The sequence below is a fragment of the Leptonychotes weddellii genome, chromosome 13, assembly GCF_054177405.1.
Source record: "Leptonychotes weddellii isolate Sample4059 chromosome 13, ASM5417740v2, whole genome shotgun sequence".
Lineage (NCBI taxonomy): Eukaryota > Metazoa > Chordata > Mammalia > Carnivora > Phocidae > Leptonychotes > Leptonychotes weddellii.
This window is the reverse complement of record NC_138381.1, coordinates 11,724,447-11,744,122: the sequence shown is the minus strand read 5'-3', so window position 1 is coordinate 11,744,122 and position 19,676 is coordinate 11,724,447. Positions and strand designations below refer to the sequence as shown.

Genomic DNA, 19,676 nt, shown 5'->3' with positions numbered 1-19,676 from the left:
AGACTGAGAAGTATCCACAAACATTTAAGAAAGGCATCTAAATGAAAGAACAACCTCAGAGCATTTTCCATGTTAGAGATGCTTTCTCCCCCAGCAGCTGTCCAAAAGGCCTGGGGAACAGCCCAGAAGTTAAAAGAGTTAATGTTCCGCAGAAAAACTTGGACCAGAAAGACAGGAGAATAGAATAAGCCTGCAGAGGAATCCCTTCCTGTTTCACTTCAAAGGACTGTTCCAACGTGTTCTATTTCCATCAGCTTCTCTGAGATGGATGAGCTGTGTGAATGAGCCCCTGGCTGGGTTTTCAAGCTCTGGTCAACTAGGTAGTAGCTTTCCTTCTTTCTGTGCATCACTTTCCTTCTCTCTTCCTCTTGATACCCTGGAATGGCACCTGATCATAACCATTAGCATGCAAGCTTTGCCCTAGGTTTTTTTGCTAGATAATACAAGATACTATGCCCGGGTCTGAGAATGACCACAAAGAGCGGACCATTCACCCTCTACCTGCTGACTCACATGGGACTATGGAGGGATTGAAAGTAGTCTTGTATTGCATTAAGGTATTGATTTTTATTTTGCTTTTATTATAGAAAATTTCAAATATATACAAAAGTAGAGATACCAGATTCATGAGCCTCCATAGACTCACCAGCTAGCTTTAGTTATGATCACCTAAGGTCTCTTGGCGCTCCTATTCCTCTACTCTCTTTCTCCCACAACTTTGATGGCTTTGAAGCCAAATTCTAGGCATCATCCCCTGTTATCCACAAACATTTCAGTACATCTCGCTAAAGGTCAACACTCTTTAAAATCATAACACAAGATCTTTTATCATAACTAAAACATTTAATAATTTCTTCATATCATCAAAAAGCCCATCATTCTTTAAATTTCTCTACTTGATTCCTAATTTTCTCCTTTTATGGTTGGTTAATTCAAGTCAGAATTCAAATAAGTCTACAAATCTCAATTTCTGATATATATGTCATATTTATAGATTTCTCTTTTTATCCTTGAATTATAATTTTTGAAGAAAATTTGTAATTTATCCTAAATATATCCCTATGAAATTCTGTAGTTTTGTTGGTGTATTCTTTGGTGTTTTCCCCTTTAAGTAGCATTTTAACTCATAAATTTTGATATATTTGAAATGTTTAAATTCATTGCCATTATCATTTTTTTTTTCATGCTCAAATTGCCTTATTTTTGGTCAGTGGGAGCTTTTTCATGTTGGCCTCTTTCTTTTGAAACAACCCTAGTAGTCTTTAATGGCCTCTTAGCTTTCTGGCATAAGATGTTCAGACTCATCTTGTATATTTCTTCCCCCAGACCTAGAATCAATTATTCTTTCAAGTAGCCCTAGTCTTCCCTAGCAAGTTATTCCCTAGTATTCCCCAGAAGTTATTATAGGAGAATATTTTTCTGACTCTGAGATAGAAAAAAGAATTCCTTAAAAAGACACAAAATGCTAAGCATGTAAGAAAGTATATTTAACAGCACCAAGAGCCATCTTAAAATTTGTAAAACGCCAAATTAGAATATTTTTTGCATCATATATAACCAAGAGTATATAGAAAGAACTCCAATAAGTTAGTAGGAAAAAGGAAAAAAGCTTCCTCAAACTTCCCCTGACCAAAATAAACTTCAAATAAGGATTTCACAGAAGAGCAAATCCACATCATCATAGTGTTATGAAAGGATGTTCAATCTCTTTGGCAATCAGGGAAATGCAAATTATGACATACCATTTTATCCATGCTAAATAGTCAAGAGTCAAGAAATTTGACAATATCGAGTGCTGGAGAGGTGTGTATTGGGGATGTCTTTGTATAGTACTGATGAGAATATGTATTAGAAAACCACATCAGGAGACAAAAACTAGAACCAAGTTAAATATGTACTGACAGGAGAATGGATAAATTGTGGTACTCTAATTCATTCAATTCATTGCTATTCAATGGGCTAGCAATGAAAAAATGAACTATACCTAGAAACCGACTTTGAGAAACATAATGTAGAATGGAACAACCAAGATGCAGAAGACTGTAGAATATGTAGGATTTTTATAAACAATTTGACACTGTTTTGTATACACCCTAGAGAAACTCTTGTGCTATCTTGTGTACATGTGCAGAATTTCCCTAGGGCAGGAGTTAGCATACTACGGCATATGGCCCACCATATGCTTTTGCAAGTAAAATTGTATTTGAATACAGCCACACCCATTTGTTCATGTCTGTTTTCCCACCATAACGACAGAGTAATGGTAATAGAGACCATATGGCCCACAAAGACTAAAATATTTACTATCTGGTCCTTTACCAAACATGTTTGTTTCCCCCCACACCCCACTCTAGAGTATGTGCAAAATAATGCCAAATTTTAATAAAGCTCATATGCAAGCAAAAATAAACAACCTATTATTTTCTCAGATTTCACAATAAGGATATACAAATAAAACTAGGGAATGATGAATAAAAATTCAGAATAGTGTTTACTTCAGGTAGGGATCAGAAGGTAGAGGATGGCATTGGGGAGAAATCCATAGTAAACAGAAGTTACTGGCACTGTTCCCTTCTATGCATTAAATATTATATTAGAAATAAAAAAATAAATTTAAAAAACAAAAATAAACAATTCCAGAAAATTTATTAGGACTGAACAACATAATCTTCCAGATTAAAAGAGCCTGAGTACCAATAAAATTGGATAAAAGTAAGCCCACCCCAAAGCACATGATTATGAAATTTCAGGATATTAGAGACAGAAAAATTCTGTAAGCTTCCAGAGATCAAAGTCAAGGTCATACACACAAGATCAGAAATTAGAAAAACCTTTGAGTTTTTAATAGCAAGGCTAGATACTAGAACATTTTTGGAGAAAATGTTTTTTAGCCTAGAATTCTATACATCACCAAACTAGTAATTTAGTAGAGGGAGAGAAAAGGCATTTTCAGATGTTCAAGATCTAAAAAGCCTTACTCCCCATGTCTCCTTTCTCAAGTTGCTCATGGAGCATTTGCTCCACAAAATTGAGCCAGTGAACCAAGAACAGGATGATGAAGGATGTAGGAAAAGAGAATCCAATCCAAGAGAGACGTGAAAAAAAAAATCCTCAGATTCTAGGTCATTGCAAGAGGATGACAGACTTTAAGGAGCCTTGGGAACAACTGTTTGGTCTGCACCAGATCAGAGGCTCTGAGCGTCACTATTTTAAGAAAATGAAGTTGATTAGATATTTCAAGCATTTGAATGTAATTTTTTCCAGTTTTATTGAGGAAATAATTGACATACATCTCTGTAAGTTTAAGGTGTACGGTATGATTGTTTAGTTTATATATATTGTGAAATGATTACAAGTTCAGCTAACATCCATCTTCTCATACAGATATAATAAAAAGAAAAGAAAGAAGAAAAGAACAAAGTAAAAAAAAAAATTTCTCCTTAAGGTGATAGAACTCTTAGGATTTACTCTCTAACCAACTTTTTAATATATCAGATGGCAGTGTTAGCTCTGGTCATCATGTGTACGTTACATTTAGTACTCATTTATTGTAACTGGAAGTTTGTGCCTTTTGACCACCTTCTTCCAATTGCTCTTCTCCCCACCTCTCATCTCTGGTAAACACAAGTCTGATATCCTTTCCTATGAGTTTCTTTTTTTAAGATTCCATGAATAAGTGAGATGATACAGTATTTCTCTTTTTCTATCTGACTTATACTTAGCATAATGCCCTGTGGTCCATCCATGTTGCAATGGTCCTACCATTCCTCACTTTCTATGGCTAACTAAATATTCCATTGTATATATACACCTCAACTTTATCCATTCATCCATCAATGGGCACTTAGATTGTTTCCATGTCTTAGCTATTATAAATTATGCTGCTATGAACATGGGGGTGAAGATGTCTTTTCTAGTTAGTGTTTTCATTACCTTTGGATATATTCCCAGAAGTGGAATTCCTGGATCATATGGTAATTTTATTTTGCATTTTTTGAGGAACTCTATACTGTTATCCACAGTGGCAACACCAATTTACAATCCTGCCAACAGTGTACAAGGATTCCCTTTTCTCCACATCCACACCAACATTTGTTATCTCTTGTCTTTTGACGGCCATGTAACAGGCCTGAGGTGGAATCACACTGAAGTTTTAATTTGCAAATCCCTAAGGACAAGTGATGTTGAGCATATTTCATACCTGCCTTTCATACATCTTTCATATGTCTTTCTTTGGAGAAATGTCTATTCAGGTCCTTTGCCCATTTTTAAGTTGGGTTATTTGTTTTTTTGCTACTGAGTTTCATTAGTTCTCTCTATATTTTGGATATCAACCCTTATCAGATTTTTGGTTTACAAGTACTTATTCCCATTTCTGTAGGTTGTCTTTCCACTTTGTTGATGGTTTCTTTTGCTGTACAGAAGCTTTTTAGATTGATGAAGTCCAATTTATTTATTTATTTTGTTGCTTGTGCTCATAGGTGTCCTATCCAAAAAATCATTACCCCGACCCTTGTCAAGGACTTTTGTTCCTATGTTTTTTTCTAGGAGTTCCATGGTTTTGGGCCTTCCATTCAAGGCTTTAATCCATTTCCAGTTAATTTTTGTGAGTGGTGTAAGCTATGGGTCATTTCATTCTTTTTCATGTGAATATCCCATTATTCCAGTGCCATTTATTGAAGGGCCATCTTTTCTCCATTGAGAATTCTTGGCTCCCTTGTCAAATATCAGTTGACCATATATTATTGGGTTTATTTCTGGGCTCTTGATTCTGTTCATTGATCTATTCATCTGTTTTTATATTAGTTTTGATGACTACAGCTTTATGGTATAGCTTGAAATTGGGAGTGTGATACCGCCTATTTTTTTTTCTCTCATTAAATGTATTAAAATAAGATTTATCTAGTGAGGAGAGGTTTGTGGTTGAGTTAGTCATAAGTATATATAAAACTAAATATATTTTAAAAAGACAAGATAATTCAGAATGCTAGGAAAACAAAATTTGCAAAAAGTGTAATTATAGAATATGACCCAGCTATGATGAATTCCATGCACATAGTCATAATAATGAAAACAGAGAATATTGATCTAACTAAAATTTTGATATTACTCTATTAGAATATGGCAGGATGGGAAATGTGCACATGTGTAGCTCTAAAGGCCATGCTTACATTGCTACTTCTCAGTTTTAGGAGAGACATGGAGGAAAATACCAAAAGGATTAGCTAAAAGAGTTAAAACTAATTCCTTTAAGGAGTGAGAAATCTGAGAAGAAAAATTATGTGCCTGCACAGTTTTAGTTAAAATTTTAAAAATAAATTATAAAAATGATACCACAGACCAAAACCTGATGTATTAAACACAATCATCCTTTCCCAGTTCAACTAACCTAGAAAATATGGCAATATCTGGAATTGACCTTTCCCTTAAAGAAATGAATTAAACAAGTCAGGATGAACCCATGAGGATGAGATGCAATTTTTTTTTTTTTTTTGTAATGTCTTCCTTCATCACATTACACAATCTTTCCATTCACGTGAAGCTGTTCCTCCAGAAATGAGTGTTGTTTGGCAGTAAGAAAGGAAAGAAAAAAAAAAAAAGCAGCCTCTGACACTCAGAAACTAGTCTGACATAGCCAGGTCATGTTGTTCTCCTGTTAGACATAAACCTTGTCATGGAATACCAACCTCAGACAAGTTACTCTGAGACCATGAAAAATGAGACAAAATAGCACATTTCATAATTTTGTTCAAGTATGGACAAAAGCAAGGTCACTGTGCCACCCATAAAATACCAAACACCCCTGTCTCTCACCCAAGAATGATTGATTGCTACTTCTTTATCGTTTACAGTTTTATCTTCCCTATAAATAAGATTTATTGAGATACCAATCAAGGAGTTACACTTCCTCTCTTTTCTGACAGCATCCAATACAGAGCAAACCCCAACCATTAATAAGGTGGGATGTTGGCTGATGCCTTGCCATAGGCAGTGTGGACAAGGGAGGATCCAGTTTAGCACATTGATTGAGGACTTACCTTTTGCTAATTACATCGCTAGGCACTGGGCAAGTCAAGAGTGAATATGACATTGTCTCTGTCCTTGAGTTCCTAACAGCTCCTTAAACAATCCCAGAAAACTAGAATTATACATTTCGAAACTGGAAAGAACATGGAAATTATTGTCGATGGAAAGAGCATTGACCTAAAACATTTGGGTTTAAATTAATCCTTACCGTTTATTAACAATGAGACAAATCACTTGACTACTGTACTGTTCTGTTTTCTCAGCTGTAAAACAACGATTTATCCTACTTAAACAATCAGTGAGAATATTAAATAAGATAATGTGCATTTAAATATTTTATAAGTTGTATGAGACCGCTATAATGTAAAGGAAAGGAGGCCCAAAGGAGTAAAGTCACCTACCCAAGATCACACAGCTATTATGAGATGTCAGTATAACACTTGAGGGGAGATAATTACCAACAAGACTTCAGTAGTAAAAATAATAATAGTAATAATAATAATCACTTATTATTATTAGACATTCTGCCTTACACTTTACCTACATTATTTCATTTATAACAATACTTTAGTCTTGCATATAGAATGTGTGGCTCTTTCTATATATCTCTTTATAATTTTTTGCAGAGCTGATGGAATTCATGAGCATTCTTGTATTTTATATGACTATGTCAGAAATTTAGGCAGAATATGTGCTTAACTTTCTACATTAAGAAGAAAGAGGATCTTGGGCGCCTGGGTGGCTCAGTTGGTTAAGCGACTGCCTTCGGCTCAGGTCATGATCCCGGAGTCCTGGGATCGAGTCCCGGGATCGAGTCCCGCATCGGGCTCCCGGCTCGGCGGGGAGCCTGCTTCTCCCTCTGACCCTATCCCCTCTCATGCTGTTTCTCTCTCTCTCTCTCTCAAATAAATAAATAAATAAAATCTTTAAAAAAAAAAAAAGAAGAAAGAGGATCTTAACACTTCAAGATTATGATGCTGTATTAGAAAATCATGTGACATAATTTCAATATGAGTCAGGCTAAGGAGTCATGACTCTTCATTTAAAAAGTGTGATGACCAAAGGTTCCTCCTTGATGGTAAAATTTTCTAAAAAAAAATTTTGAAATGAACTTTATGTGCTCATGTTCAGGCATACAGGAACTTGTTATGGAGTAAGAGTTGTTAAACATTTGTAACCCTAGGAGTGGGTCACAAAGATATACATACCTGAGTGCTATGGAAAAGTCTAGAACTTTCCTTGAGTAAATGGTATGGCTTTATTCTTTATCTCTCCACATATTTGGGTTTCTTAGCATCACCCGATGAAACGTGAGACTAATACAGTATGTAACCAGGACTGATGAATCAAAGAGCCACCGAACTCTAAGAAGTCACTACTGTAGAAAAGTTAAATTATTGTACTCTGTACTACACCCTGCCTGGGTATGAAATGAGATAGGAGCACTTTCATATTAAGGCAACAAGCATATGGGTACAAGAACTGAAATGACCAAGAAATAAGATTGAAATGGTGTTAGAAATGTGGTAAGAGCAAAAACCACTGAAAAATAATATACTTTGGGAGATATTAATTCCTTTAACTCAGACTTCAAACAAGCACTCCAAAGGGATAAACACACACACACAAAACCATCACAAGTCCTGACCTGATGGAAATCCAAGATGTTCTGATCTTTGTAGGATCTCATTAACCTATTCACTTCAGTGCCAAATACATAAATCATTAAAATGATTTCTTTCTCTAGAGCCAATATTCTTGCAACCCTACTAGCAGCATGGTGTTTAGCAGCGTCTTCAATTTTTCTTTTCCATTGAAATTTACGTATTTCTGTTTGTAGACAAGTGTCCAATGCAAAACTTAGAAAATTGAGACAAATGAAGTAGACTTCTTCCGTTGTGGTCTTAACTCCCCCCACCTCTATCTTCTCTTAGCTCTTAGTTTCCTTTCTTAGTGCGTGGCACTTGCTCACTGCTTACAGCTCCTGGGACCCCAATTCCTATGATGACTTCACCCTAACCCTGGAGTAGAGGAGCTATTTTCCCTGCTATAGGCCTGACCCATCTGTGCCTATGTAGCTAGCTAGCCAAGATCAAGGTGTCTGTTCCTTTGCTTATGGAGTCTTATCTCAGCACTTGCCTCTGAAGTTCTCTGAACTCTTCTACCCAGGATCCTGACATTGATCTCACTTTAGTTCATGGGACTCACCCTTAACTGCTCCCTGTCCTGAAGACAAAGGTTTCTATCTTCATAGCAAAGGAGGAAGAGGAGGAAGGCCACACTTTGAGTCTATCTCAGTAGTTCTGGGAGTATCAAAATTAGGATACAAAAGTTTTTTTCCAGTTTAGTTCCAAAACATTAAGGAGGCCTCCCCAGAGAGCACACATTATACCAAAAGTTGTGGGTATAAAAACTGAGATATACAGCTTCTGTTCTCAAGAGCTTTACCAGGAAACAAATGTGTAAAAATAGAACTTAGTACAGTTTTCCAAGTACAGTAATAGAGCTGATCACTAATGCTAACAAATTTGAGCACCTGTTATGTGCCAGATATTAAAGACTTATTTTACAATATTTAAATTAGTGTTATTGGAGAAGGCAGGGGCCAGATCACAGATGGTCTTGGACCCATGTGAATCCAATTCAGACTTTCATATTTACAGGGGGCTCATTGAAAAATTTTGAGAAGAGACATAGCTAGGTCAGACCACATTGTAAATACATCAGGCTTATGGCTGAAGGGACAAGACACTAGAGACAGGGAGATCAGTCCAGAGATGATGGAGACCAAAGAACAATAGTTTTAGAGAAAAAAAGAGGAGCGCATCAACTCAAAAAGTATTTCAAAACTAAAACTAGTGGGACTTGTGAAATGATAGATGTGAAAGTGGATATAAAGAAAAGAATCGAGGATGTTGCTTCAGTTTTGGTTTGGATGACTGGTAGACAAATGGGAAGCAGATAAAGAGAAACAGGTGGAAAATGACGGGCCATAGGCGGTCGAGGGTGGGTGTCCGCTAAGAGGCTGCATTTGGCCATCTCAGGATCCAGGGAGAGGTCAAGTTTGGAGACAGAGTTGCAGGAGCCTTGTCTTTGTTGTCTGCTTTCTGTCACCCACTCATCCCATTTGCATTCCCATATTCCTGCCCACGCGGTCCGTGAATGATGACTGAATAACAGAGGGAGAACTGAGCAATCATTTCCCCATCCTTCTCACTTTGACACAAGTCTAAATAAGGCTGTCTTAACTTGGAGTTGATGTAGGTGCTCTGGTCCCACCCTGTGATAAGATGCATCACTGTCCCCCAGTTCATCCTCTTTTGACAGTTACTTCCTAGAAATCAGGGATTCCCCTAGTCATTTTGGATGGGACCAAATCTGAAATCTGCATGTGAATCATTAATGTATTTTAGTAGTAAGTGTCAACTGGTCTCTGGTCTTTTATCTACTCTTAATGAAAAAAAGATGCAGGAATTCATAAAGAGGATAAAACAAAAGTAATTGACATCTGGATTGGAATACATTCTATGATTATGTCTTACTTATTTTTTTTTACCTTCTAAGTATGTTTGATGAAAGTTATCGAAATGTGTTACTTTTATTAGGGATTGGCCTAGATGTACTAGGAACATGCTAGATAAAAGAGAGACTAAATTTACACTTGTTTGTTAAGTAATATAAATAATCCACTTCCAAAAATAATCCACAAAGATAACAGAGAGCCAAACGGTGCATGCAATTGTGGTTATGTGAATCCAGTGTTGTATCATTAGACCCTTGAAGGAAAGGCATCACTCTAAGCAGAGTTTCATTGGGTGTATAGGATGAGTGAATTCATGATTCATGATGCATTCTGAGGCTGCTCGGCAAATGTGATCTCTCTTTGCATGCTTTTGGCATGACAGGTTTTAGGAAGGTTATTGGTTTTCTCATGTAGCTGAATCACAGAACACTGGATACTTGTTCCCACAGCCTGCCAACCATGGCATCTATGTTGGGGTTATCACTTGGCAACAAGATAAATACTCTGACTGAAATGTTACACTCCCTAACAGAGCTTGTTTCAGGTGCAAACTTTCTCATACTCCTGGCTGTCCCAGGGCAATATCTTAAAATAGGCAAGGTTTGCTTTCTTTTGCCCTGGAATCTGGTATTATCTCTTTCTGTGGCCTGGGCTCACTGTCATCCAAAGCCTTTTCGTTCTTTTGCTTATCCTCTTCACACACTCCAAAACTCTTTCCCTGACCACCTCTCTCCACTCTGTCAAAACCCTTTCCGTAGGAATTAGAAACATGTATTATTTCTCCTAGAGCCATTAACATGATGATTTTTATTGCTAATTATAGAAGGAGATGTTTATTCTCTGATAAAGATATTTCAAGAAGTTACCACATGACGTCTTAGCCAAGGGGACCCCAAATTCACACCACAGAGGTGGCCACTTTCATATCCATTGACTCCTGCTCACAGCGACAGCTACTTAAATTTCTAGGGAGAACCACACTACCATAATACTAAATCTAACTAATATGAATGATCTTTATTATAAGAACAATGTTTCAATATATTTAATGGAAAGTCATTAGTAAAATAAGATTATGAGATGGCATTTTACATCAAAATGAGACTTCCTTTTTGACCTACAATTGTATTGCACTTTGGATAATTTCAGTGGTGACGTTATTGTGGTGAGGGGTGATACATGTGTGTATTTCCCATCTACCCAGCAAATCCTACAGGGAGGATGATTATGGAAGTACCAGTGGTTGTTTATTCAAAGTGGAGAAGAGAAAAGAATAACATTGCAATGTGCTGAGCATGAACAAGTCATTCAGCAAACACTTAGTGAGCACCTTAATTTGAGCCAAGTGCCTATCTCTGTCTCTGGGGAAGATGATCGTGGTTTATGGAGCTCATGGGAGACAAACACTCAGCGGTTAATGCGCAGGCTGCTCATTCACAGTTGGACAGGTGCTTCAGAGAAAAAACACAGTGCATATAATCTCTCAATCAGAATATTAGAACTTTATTCATAAAGTTTTCTTATTTTTGTCTTTCTTTCTCCTTTAGACATGTTTCATTGTAGGGCTACTGGAAAGAAAATAAACACCTCAATATAGATACTTCGATCATGTATTGCTGGTTCTTTAAAAGCTGCATGCCTATTGTGGAAAATGTGGGGAATTTTTTTTAAATAAAAAAAGTTGACAAACATCTATGAAGTTACTACAATCACTGTTCACATTTTGACACATTTCCTCCAAGTCATATTTCTGCACATATTTTACTTATATGTTTGAGGTCATATTGCATATACAACATTATACATATATAATGTTTCTTACCACTTATGGTAAGTGGTACTATAATTTTTCTTATCACTTATGATTGGTTTATTTATTTATTTTTTTACCACTCTTTACCACTTCTGATTGTCTCACCCATTTTCCTGAAAGATAAGAAAATGAGCTGGTGAGAGACTTGCCAGTTCTTTATTCTCAGCTTCTGCCGAAGTGATCTGACCTACAGCTGTTGCAAGTCCAGTTTCATCCATCAGTTTTTTATTTCAGTTATTATACTTTTTAGTTCTAGACTTAATGTTATTTATCTTACAATGGTAAGACTCACTATGTGGTAGCTCTGCTCTTCTGCTTGACATACTGATTGGGCTCTTGCAGGGGTCGGGCAACTAACTGCCACCAGCTGCATTCTTCCTTTACATTTTTCAGATTTTTCTTCCCCTTTACAGTTTTTACAAGCAGCTTCCCTTCTCTGGAGTTTACATAGATCTGAAGGATCTCAGGCAGCCACTCAACAGTCTTGGCTTCCCATGTCTGTAATTTTAGTGCTTTCCCCTTTCAATCTTCAAATTTTTCATTTGTCTTTATTCTCTCCTGGAGGCCCCTAACACACATGTATCAATCCTCCCCCTCTTTTCTGTGACACTGCCTTCCATTGGTGCCATTCATAGGGGCTTCTCATCATGTATTGTCTTTTACGCTTCCTCCAATAGTTTGATGCATGACCATCTTCTCTTTTTATACTGAGCTCATAAAATTTCTCTAGGCCCTAAGGCAAGTTCCAAATCTGGCCACCCACAATCACTCCGTTATGTTCACTGACCCTGTGGAACACTTACTATATAAAAGATGATATGCTAAGCACTTGGCAGACATGATCTCATCTGCTCTTCACAAAAGCCTGTATCATTCAGGAATGCTTAAATAATATAGACTTATTATGTATCATCTCAGGTAACAATAAGAACAAAAACTAGAGGTAGGTAGTTTCCAGCATTGACTTGGGAGTGCTCTGAAGTCAGGGCTCTGGTTTGCACCTCGGCAAAGCTCTTGGCCTTCCTCTATGGTTGATGTATGAAAGCATCTCTTGACATCACATCCTCAAACAGCCAGGCTCAAAATTGGGTAGAAGGGGATGGCGTAGGACAGGGAGGTTCTTGTTTTATGTCTCCCTCTTATCAGGAAGAAAAAATTTCCCCAGACATTCCCCAACAGAATTCTCCCAAACCTCACTGACCAGGATGGGGTTATATAGCTACGCCCTGGACCAACAATGAGGCCCTCCTTCCACAAGACAAGGAATCTCTTGATACCTGAACAAAATCAGGGAGAAGTATAGCAAAAACTGGATTGCTTTTGCAGAGGCAGGGAACAGTGCTGGCATCATTAAGAAACTTAAGCTCAGAGAGGTTGAGGAAGGAATTTGTGCAAGATTATACAACTAGTAAGTGGTAGAAAGAAAATTCAAGTTAGAACTTTTTTTTTTTTTTAAAGATTTTATTTATTTATTTGAGACAGAGAGAATGAGAGAGACAGAGAGCACATGAGAGGGGGGAGGTTCAGAGGGAGAAGCAGGCTCCCTGCTGAGCAAGGAGCCCGATGCGGGACTCGATCCTGGGACTCCAGGATCATGACCTGAGCCGAAGGCAGTCGCTTAACCAACTGAGCCACCCAGGCGCCCAGTTAGAACTTTCTGAGTCTCTCAGAATCCATATCTGTGCTCACCATACTAAAGAGTCTTTTGAGAAAATTTTAGCATTTTGCTCAGTCAAAAGATATTTTGTAAGTACCAACTTGATGCTCAGCACTGTTCTTACTGCTGAAGGGGCATCGAGTGTAGAATCTATTTAGGAATGGAAGCCCACTCAAATGAAATATCTAGAATACACATGATTAGTGAATTAAGAACACATTTTTGTATTGTAGCTCTAAGAGGTGCAGTTCTGTGTAGCATGAGTTCTCTGAGGATTGTGGAAGTCAGACTGGATGTCAGGGAAGCTGTGGGGTATCAGCAGAACCTCAGAGATTTGGGTCAGTGGGGAGAAGGGAGGATGGCATTCCTGTTGAGAAGAAGGGGAGGGACACCTGGACCAGCAATGGCATCTACTGATCACTCACTGAGGCAGAGATCTGGCTGAGCACCAGGGGATGTTAAAACTTGTAAAAGTGTCAATGGCTGCCTATGAGTTTCCTTTGGTGTCATGGAGGAGCTTAGGAGTTGAAAGATTATTGTTGAGGGTGGGATTCCAGCTTTTTCTTGATGTGACCTGAGATCTTCCAGCAATTAAAAAAATCAAATAACTTGGGTTTTGGCTGCCTGACACAGATTCTGAAGAACACACGGATCCCATTGTCCCTCTGATAATAACGAGGGGTTTGGGCTAAGTCACCCCCACTCCTTTGGATGGGAGACTCACATAAGTAAGATGAGGTAAGGGTAGATCTAGGTCTGTGAACCACGGGCAAACTAAGAAGCTTACAGAGGGCTCAAACCCACAGACTTTGTCTCACTGACACTCAGGTTGTTAACCCAGCTCTCTAAGCACAGACACGGAACTCACCCCAGCAGCCAAGAATAAATATGGTGATTGTACTTCTAACCATCCCTTGCCTTTGAGGATTTCCTACACATAAAAGTAAAGCAAATAGAAGAGAAGCCACCTTTAAAATGTGCTGCATTTTTCAATTAGCTCTAACAATACAGCCATGTTTAGACTCAAATTATCTTTCATCATGCCTATTTTTTATGTTTTTGTCCTTCTAATTCCTTTGGCTGTGTTGAAACACCTAGTGGCTTTTTTTTCCCTAAACTTTGCTTTTTTTTTTTTTTTTTAAGAGATTGAGCATGGGCATTCGTGACAGGGGTGGGGAGGGGCAGATGGAGAGGGAGAGAGAGAGAATCTTAAGCAGACTCTGCTCAGTATGGAGCCTGACACCTCAGGGCTCAATCTCATGACCCTGAGATCACCACCTGAGCGGAAATCAAAAGTGGGATGCTTAGCCAACTGAGCCACCCAGGTGCCCCCACCTAGTGATTTTTTTCAATCAAGTTTTCAACATCATGATCCTAGAGTTAAAAGTCAATTTCAAGTACACAGTGGATTTTCTCTGTATAATAAAAGATAAGATCTGTGTTGGAAACTGGCAAATAGAAAGTTATTTGGGTGTGGCTGGTGGCAGGAGATTTGGGTGGAACCCAGAATTATTTAGGAAATTCTACTTTGAGAAATCTAAAACAGTTTAAAATAGAGAATCTCCAAGAAAGAAAAATAGTGGTTCTCTTCCTCTCTGTTGTCTTTAAATATTGCAACCCACAAGCCATCCCCGTGCAATGATAGAAAGGTTATTGTAGAATTCGGCACTGTCCTTAGACATAGGTATAGAGGGGGACACTTGAAACGGGCTGATAAACTTCAGCTAATTTTAACAGGCATGTGTAGGTATTGCCAAATTCTTAAGTTTCTGAATGACGTCATCCTCTGAACAAATTTCTTAAATGGTGCCTTAACAAACAAGCATTTTTATAATAGTGATGTCTTTCTGAGTAAAATGTTGAATCACTCAAAGGATACAGATTAGAAAGAGAGCGAGAAAAAAAATGCTCTGTGGGAGGGGCAGAGCTTTATAAAACCAGTCTTCTTCCTGCATGCACTACGATAGTTCTCTGAGGAAGGTTTCTTGTCAGCAGCGCCTCCGGGAATAACCAGGTATTTCAGTGATTTCTGTGGCCATGGAAACAGGCTTTCATTTTTTTCCTCCTCTTCCTTTGTACCGGGATTATTGATAATGAAAATTAAGGTGTGGGATGTCTTTAGAAGATGAGTAAAAATGTCAAGGTGTTTTCTTGTTTAGATTTCTTTTAAGTGAAAATACTTTAGGTCAAGATTTGAATTAAATTTGTAGTAAGGCTTAATCTTGAATCTCAGAAGCCAGCAGATGCCCGTGTAACATTAGCTAAACTAAAGTGACCAATCAAGTTGAGATGTTGATTTTATCGAACAGGTTAGAATATGTATATTCTTTACTAACTAGGGTTTTGACACTGAATTGGATGGAAATGGCTAGATCAATTAACAGACAGTAATTTAAGCAATGAAAGTAATCTATAAGTTGTATATAAATATAATAAAAATAAGAAAGATGAAAGTATCTAAAGCTATCAGAGATTACAGAAATTCAGCAGCAATCTGAGTTGGGTCTGTTCAACCCCACCTTATGTTTATTGAATTTAGTTCAATAATTGGTCAATTTAGTGGAAGAGAAAAATTTGCCAAACTAGTTGTTGGATTGACTGAAATTACTTCAGATTTACTTCAGGTTTAATAAATCATTTAATACCCATAAACTCATTCATTATGAAAATCATCAAATAACAGGAACTGCTTTTAATTTTGTTGGGGGAGAATGTGCTAAGTCTGGATGGGACGTTTCCTTGAAGGTACTATTTTCTCTTTGTTTTCATTGATTTTTGTGGTCAATTTCTTAATATTTGCACTATGTTGTCGCAAAAAAAAAATTGTTTTAAATGCCACAACAGACTCAAATCTAGCATCTAGCGCCAATAAGAAGAGGGCCGTAGTGGCCCCTGGGGGCACCTCCCAGCTTCCTGATGACATGTGCTGAGTTTTGGGGCATGTTTGTTAACTTGCCCCAAATGGGCAAGTTAATGTGGATGTAGGTGTGTGTGTGTAGGGGGAGAGGGGGTAAAGGAGGTAGGAAGTGACACAGATATCTTGGAGCCCAGCCCCACATATGCTCTCCATTTATTCTTCCTCGTGATAATATTAAGCCTTAATTAGTAGCATGATATTCAGAAGTTAATGAAACAATTTTTTAAAATTTTAGTGGTAAGAAACTCACAACAGGTATCACCTGTTTTGGGCGATGATGCTATTTGACATCATTCTGTGACTTCAGTTGTACATTGTCTCAGGCAGATTCCCACCTAAAGGTAAGGCGTGGAGTTGTCTGAGAGGAAACTTGCCATATGTGTGCCTTCATAGATTTCTAAGACTGCAAACTTCTCAGACCTCATGTGAAAATCACCAGACTCGGAATCAGAAAGCTGAGATTCAGTCTAAGCTCTGAAGCTAACTAGCTGTGCAATCTACATCTCCATATTTTTTGTAACAGGAAATTACTAGGTTTTCCTGGGCAGGTAATAACACAAATTAAACAAAAACAGTGCTGCTGAAGGCAGTTGGTAACTGCAATATAGACATGAGATATTATTTTTTTATGTTGAATACAGTTATTTCACTGTATTTAAAGAATAAAAAGTAGACTATTTTTAAAAGAAGTAAACACATCTGGGACAATTTAATTCTGTCCTTATGTACTTTTTTCCTTTATAAAGTCACCAGAAATCTATCAAAAGCCTCTCTGATAGTTTGTTTTAACACTTACATTTTGTTAGAGTCAGAGTGACTGATATGCAGGATACTACTGAAGGATTCCGTCTAGGAGAAGCCTGCAGTTACTTTTCTGGTTCTGAGCCCTTATTTTCTTCACATGAGGATAGAGATATGTTTTATTTATGATATTGATTCTCAGTTTGTTTCCAAAATGTTACTGAGGTAATTTACAAAAATGATCTGCCCAGTAAGACTTAATTAGTTTCAAGACAATTTTAAATCGGTAGAAGGAAGGGGAAACAAATGTGTGAGCCACCCAAGTTAACCTACTCTCAGTGATGAAGCAAGAAAAAAAAAAACACTAGCGGGGTTTATTTGTTTGTTTGTTTTCCTACTTAATACACCTTCTAGGAGCATTACAGACTTGCTACCTTCCTATTTTTATTTCCTCTATCTAGCATTTCTCAAGCTAGTAAACTGCCTAAACTCTTACACATAATAGTGAAGTTCACCACCAGCAGGAGACGGAGTGTGAGGCAGTGTGGATCGAGTGGGTTCCTGAAGCAGACCTAGGCTCGAATCCCTGCACCACTGCGTAGAAGCTCTGTGACCTTCTGCAAGTTACTTAATCTCTCTGAGTGTCAGGAGGTAACCTATAAAATGAAGATAACAGTATCTACTGCTTTAGATCCTGTGAGGATTGAATGAGAAGAGGTGGTTTCAGGGACAAATTTTGCTTAATTTACAGTTTTGTCTCAATAAAATACAATTGGGTGGTATTTCAAATGAGACATTTTGATACAATTTGCAATGATTTTCTTAAAAGAAGTGTTCATGAACCAAGTGTTCCCCTAAGACTGCCCTAGATTGGGGAGGGAAGGGAGTGCTGGCCCTTGCTGGAAGCCTGCTGAGCGAGCCAAGCCTACCGATGAGGACGTCCCTCACCTCGGGGCCTCCCTCCGCCCCTCCTCAGCTCTGGGAAGCCACTGTCACAAAGGTTCCTGTGGGATGAGCATCAGCGTCATTTGGTATATTTATGTATTTTGGCAATTATAGGGTGTGTTTTAAGCCACCCTGAAAGCATAACACACAGCCAGAAAAATGATCACTGGCCAGTACCAACAGATACCCGCACATACCTCGGGTGTGTCCATGCTTTCCACTTCACACGGAGACTTGGGTCATGGAAGGTGTGTCTGTCCTTTATCTTCAGGTGGTAATAGGGTGTGTGTGTGTCTGTTTCGTGTTCATTGCACACAGTGCTACCTGAAATGGATTTCCCTGCTGGGGGGTGGCGGGGCAGGAGAAGCAGGTGGCCATTCCAGCACCCGCCCCGCGCCCCTCCCCCCGCCCCTGTACTGAACTCCTTAGCGTGGAAAGCTGTTTTATTGCAGGCTGTGGATGTAGGTGTGTGTGTAGGGGGAGAGGGGGTAAAGGAGGTAGGAGCTAGGTAAAAATACTAACCCTCAAATGATGAATCTAAGCCACTTCTAGAAATAGGGAATCTGAAAGAAGATGGACAATCTCAACTGGGGTCAAAAAGAATGTGTTTGAATATGCTTGTATTTGCCCATGTGTGTGCTGGATATTTGCAGATGCAGCCCAGAGGTTGAAAACATGACCCTGGAGGCCACCCACCTGGCTTCCATGCCTTATAGTTGGGTGACTGGTCACTTTCTTGATCCTCTGTGCTGTGGTTTCTTCCTTCATAAAACACGAATAACAATGCCTTTCTCATAGGGTTTTGGCAAGAATTAAATGGCTGGTAGGATGTTTAGAACAGCATCTGCTATACAGTAAGAATCTAATAAATGCTATTCATTGTCATTGCTGTTATTATGATTATTATATGGAGCATCCCTACTCATCATTTAACTGTTTGTTGCATCTCAAGATCAGCTACAGGATCTAGTACAAAAGGAAAATGCAGGGCCCCTTGTTCAAAATTATTAAGAATTTTAAGTTGGTGACAGCAGAGCATCACTCGAAACCTGTGAGGCTGCACAGGTCACATGACCATGATGCCATCTGGGCTCTAGTTCATGTTGTTCCATGAAGGAAGAACAGAGAGGGAATCCCTGTGCAGAGTATACCACGTACTACTCAGCCGACATCACCCAAAATGTTGAGTCATCTTTCAGAGCTGTTTTTCTTACTTCCTCACTTTCCTTCCAGATTGAAACAATGGACGACCTTTATGTGGCCAACACAATCTTCGCCCTCAATTTTTTCAAGCATCTGGCAAATACTAGTGCCACCCCAAATCTCTTCTTCTCTCCGTGGAGCATCTCGTCCACCATGGCCATGGTGTACCTGGGTGCTGGGGGCCACACTGCACATCAAATAGCCAAGGTGAGTGTCTGTTAAAACTCCAAACTAGGACTGGGTCCCTCCTGAATGGATTTATAGAATCACAATTTTATGCTTCAGGTAGCCTGACTTTACCAAGGTCAGTAGTTGTCACATGCCATTACCACACAAGTTCCCCAGATTCAAATCTATAAAACAACTAAACCATGAAAACTCTCAACTGTAGACAGCGGAGAGTGTCACAAACAGCTGAGGTCACCACACTGCTGGTGATGTGAGGAGAGCGGTGTGACTTCAGAGGGCCTCAGCCGTATTATCACCCCCGTGAGTTCACGTCAACAAAATGGCGTCTGGCCTGATGGCCAGTTTTCAAAATCAGGGTGGACAGGGTGTGCGGGAGCATTGTGAGGCCTTTCTGTCAGGGCCCCTGGCTTCAGTCCTTGGTGAAGGGACGCAAGGTCAGTCAGGGGACTCTTTCACTGAGCCTGGGGCCTTGGAAATCCACCATATACTACAGGGCTCCAGTGGGATGAATTCAACGCATTTAAAAAGCACCTGCTCCTGTTTTGTCCTAGGTCAGTGAGCTGGATAGGGTCATCATATAATTAAGATTCTTTCAGATTCACAGAGCCACAAATGTTGACATTGTATGCTTGAGCTACAGGCCCTGCTTTCTCACAAGCAC

At 38.7% G+C, this 19,676-nt stretch overlaps 1 protein-coding gene and 1 long non-coding RNA gene across 2 annotated transcripts in view; one reads left to right on the top strand and one right to left on the bottom strand.

The window, feature by feature from the left end:
* The window catches only part of LOC115937005 (uncharacterized), a 47,385-nt gene that overhangs the window by 23,662 nt on the left and 4,047 nt on the right, over positions 1–19,676 (bottom strand). The gene's annotated exons all lie outside the window — the stretch shown is intronic.
* Positions 14,945–19,676, top strand: part of SERPINB2 (serpin family B member 2) — a 15,230-nt gene continuing 10,498 nt past the window's right edge. The window contains exons 1-2 of the mRNA XM_006747348.3: positions 14,945–15,034; positions 18,857–19,033. Of these exons, the coding sequence (XP_006747411.1) occupies positions 18,866–19,033 (168 nt within the window). The 5' untranslated portion in view covers positions 14,945–15,034; positions 18,857–18,865. The remainder of the gene's footprint in view (positions 15,035–18,856; positions 19,034–19,676) is intronic.